General features: G+C 38.1%; 1 protein-coding gene across 1 annotated transcript; it reads left to right on the forward strand.

Moving 5' to 3' along the window:
* The first annotated feature begins 2,836 nt into the window (after nucleotides 1–2,836).
* Nucleotides 2,837–3,235, forward strand: LOC124898075. The gene is made up of 2 exons (XM_047411698.1): nucleotides 2,837–3,043; nucleotides 3,137–3,235. Exons 1-2 carry the CDS (start codon nucleotides 2,837–2,839, stop codon nucleotides 3,233–3,235), a joined length of 306 nt encoding a protein of 101 aa, XP_047267654.1.
* Nucleotides 3,236–3,543: the final 308 nt, after the last annotated feature.

Genomic DNA, 3,543 nt, shown 5'->3' on the forward strand with positions numbered 1-3,543 from the left:
AAAATCCCGCAAAGTTTCCTCGTAGTCTGAGCCTTAGAGCGTGTCAAGTAAAGTATAATTCCGACCCTAAAAAATTGAGAAGAGACTTCCTAAGTGATTAGTATTTAAACCATATAGAATTTTCTCGAATTTGACCTTTTGTCATGTAGAGAATTGAATTAGCTTTCCAATGATATCAATTTCGTCCAAATCCGGTATCGGGGTGAGACATTATGGGCATTTTACCAAGAATTGTCGGAACCGCCCAGGTGCGACGGGTGATCCGACGGACCGTCGAGTCTACGATGGACCGTCGCAACCAAGGCAGTAACCCCCTATTCTGGACCAAGTGCGACGGCCAAAATGACAGACAGTCAAGGATGTGATGGACCATCGCTGAGACTGTCGCGTTGAGGTAGTGTGGCCTCACCCTGGCCATCGTGCGATGGACGATCCGACAGACCGTCGGACTTGCGACACACCGTGGCTTCGGCCGTCGCATTAAGGCAGTGTGTCCCATTCCTGGCCAACATGCAACGGATGACCCAATGGACCGTCTGACTTGTGACGGACCATCGGTTCGACCGTCGCAACCCCCGTTCAGTATTTTAACTCGTTTTAACAAGGGGCTTTTGGATCTTTTCCCTTTTAACCCTCATATACATTTCAAATGAACTTGATAGCCTCATTATCTCCCAAAATATCCAAAGGATAGGGTTTCTCCCTCAAGAGCAAATCTAAATCCCTTCTCCAAGAAATCCAAGAACTCACCATAGATTCAACAAATTGAGTTGAGATTTGAGTTCCCCAAGTTCAAGGGTTGCAAGAACCCTCTCTCAAGAGTAAGAAGAAGAGTTTAGAGAAATCTTATTCATCCAATTTCGTAATCTAAGGTATGTGGGATTTTGAACAAGGGTAATTCTTTCATTCTTGTGCCCAAAGGCTTATTTAAACTATGATTTTTTATGATTTATGAGATTTTACATGAAATTGAATTGGGTTTTTTTTCACCCTTTGTTATTGGTTGCAAGATTTTGATGTTTTCCTTGAATTGAGAGTCTAATGGCATGATTTTTACATGTTTTCTTAAGAAATTACAGCTGGGTCTATACCCCATGATTTTAATCCTTGAGAAGTTAACAGTTGAATTGTTTGAGATATTGAAGTATATGAGTATGCTAAGATTTTGAGACAAATTGCTGAAATTTTCAGATTTCTACATGAGTTATGAATCTATATGCTATCTATTATGCTTTTGATGAATTTTAACTTAAGATTGAATTATGGGTTATTAAGACCAACTTGAGACTTGAGATTTTATGAACTCTTGTGCTATAAGCACCCATGATTTGAGTATTCTGAGATTATTGAGAAATATTTTGACCTAATGGTCATTGAGTTTTTGAAATCCACTCTACGACATGAGATTACCGATTTGATTATTGGGTTCGAGGTGAACCATAAGATTAATTCTAAAAGTGGATTTTTACGAGATGAGCGCAGATAATCTAAAGGGAGTAATATTTAGCACTAAGCGGGTAAGTTACTACGGTTTCTTACCCCAAAACTACGAGCCACCGCAGGTTGGGCCTAAGGCCGAGTTTATGATTATTATTGGGCATAAGGCCGAGTTGATATTGGGCCCGAGGCCGAGTTTATTTAGTGATCACTGGACCTAGGTTATACTCCTTGGCAAGAGTATGACGCCTCTCCCTAACGTGAGGTCTCTTCCTTAGTAGGACAAAACGTTGGACTCCATGTAGCTCGCATGGTTTATGTCGGTTAAAAGAAACTCCCTAAACTAAAGTATTTTCTATTGATATAAGATATTTTATTTTAAAACTAAAATACTTTCCCTTGATATGAGTATTTTTCCCTAAAACTTGAAATGAGATATTTCTCTAACGTGAATGAAATGCCTTCAATATGTTTCAAAGTTATATGATTTTGAATTCCAAGTATTTGAGTTCAAAAGATTTATGAGTTCTTGAGCATTGAAGAAGTTTTACTCTCCATGAGACATATGCATGAGTTGAAAGTATTGCTTAAAGTTTCCTTTAGCCTTGAGTAGAGAGAATAAGAGAAGAGTACAAAACTTCAAAGCTAAAACTATGATGACTCACGAGAATGTGTTACATATTCCATTTTACATAATTCATGAGCTTTACATTTTATACTTATTCAAGCCATGTGAGTCATTACTTATTGCATGCATGATTTGATTAAAGAGTATTGATGTTATTTTATATAAATGCATGCACCCCCACATACTCAGTACATTCCCAAGTGATGATCCACATATACGTCTATGTGCTACATTGTCTTATAATGTAGGTACAGGTACTCAGTCCCAGCCTCGTCAGTGACTTCTGAGTACCTCTATCAACATCCCTACAATGGTGAGTCCTCATGGTTCGAGGACCTATCTCAGATATTTCAGTATTTGAGAGACTATGTTATTACTTTCAGTTTATCTCGAGTCAGGTTGGGACCTGTCCCAATGGCTCTCTAGTTCATGAATTAGTAGAGGTTTTGTCAGACTAGTTATCAGATTATGGTTGTATTGAGGTTTCCAGTATTGTGGTCGCTTGGACCGAGCATTTTCTCTGTATTTCCTTTCATATGATATGACTATGCTAGTGTTTGAATTATTTCATCTTGAAATAAGTGTTGGTGCTACTTGTAGCCTTAAGCACCGTGTGACATCCCGGGAGGCGATTTCGGGTCATTACAGGATCACTTGTGGTTCCAAGCACCGTGTGATGACTAGGGAGTAGTCTTGGATCGTTACAATCTGGAAGAATTTGGTTATGAAAAATGGTCTCGATGTCACTCCCATGTTAATAGAGGTAGAATGATGACCTCTAATATAGTTGAATATATTAACGGTTGCTTGGTAGAGACTAGAGAACTTTCTATTTTAGGTTTCCTTGAAGAAGTTAGAATTTTATTTGCTGCATGGAATTATAAGAACAGTGAAATTGTGTCTTATACAAACACAACACTCGGGAGAAGATTTCAAGAAATTCTGACTGATAATGGGGTTAAAGCTTTGCGGATGACGGTATGTATTAGAATAATTATGTAATTAAATGTCTTTTATATTCGTTATAAATTTTTATGTTATTATCTGTATTAAATAATTCATTTTTAACAGGTTAAGACAGTTGGTAGTTATTTGTACAGCGTATATGAATCAGGAAGGAGGTACATTATTGATATTGATCGTGGCACGTGCAACTGTGGCCAGTATTAAATTGATGAAATACCATGTGCACACGCAATTGCCATTTTAAAGAGTAAAAATGTTGATGCAAAAGAGTATGGTCGTTACTGCTCAGAATTGTACTGGCCAAACACCATTGTCAAGACGTATGAACTCCTGATAGTTCCTATGCCATACATGAAGAATTGGAATGTTCTACTATTTGTTGATGACGAAGAAGTTCTGCCACCCAAATACAAAAGTGACACCCCAACTTAGGATAAGGAGTCCCACATTGGCAAAACACATGAGAGGGATGTTGTGTGTATAAGTAACCAATCCTTACTCCCTAGTAACGC

The sequence above is a fragment of the Capsicum annuum genome, chromosome 4 (assembly GCF_002878395.1).
Source record: "Capsicum annuum cultivar UCD-10X-F1 chromosome 4, UCD10Xv1.1, whole genome shotgun sequence".
Taxonomy (NCBI): domain Eukaryota; kingdom Viridiplantae; phylum Streptophyta; class Magnoliopsida; order Solanales; family Solanaceae; genus Capsicum; species Capsicum annuum.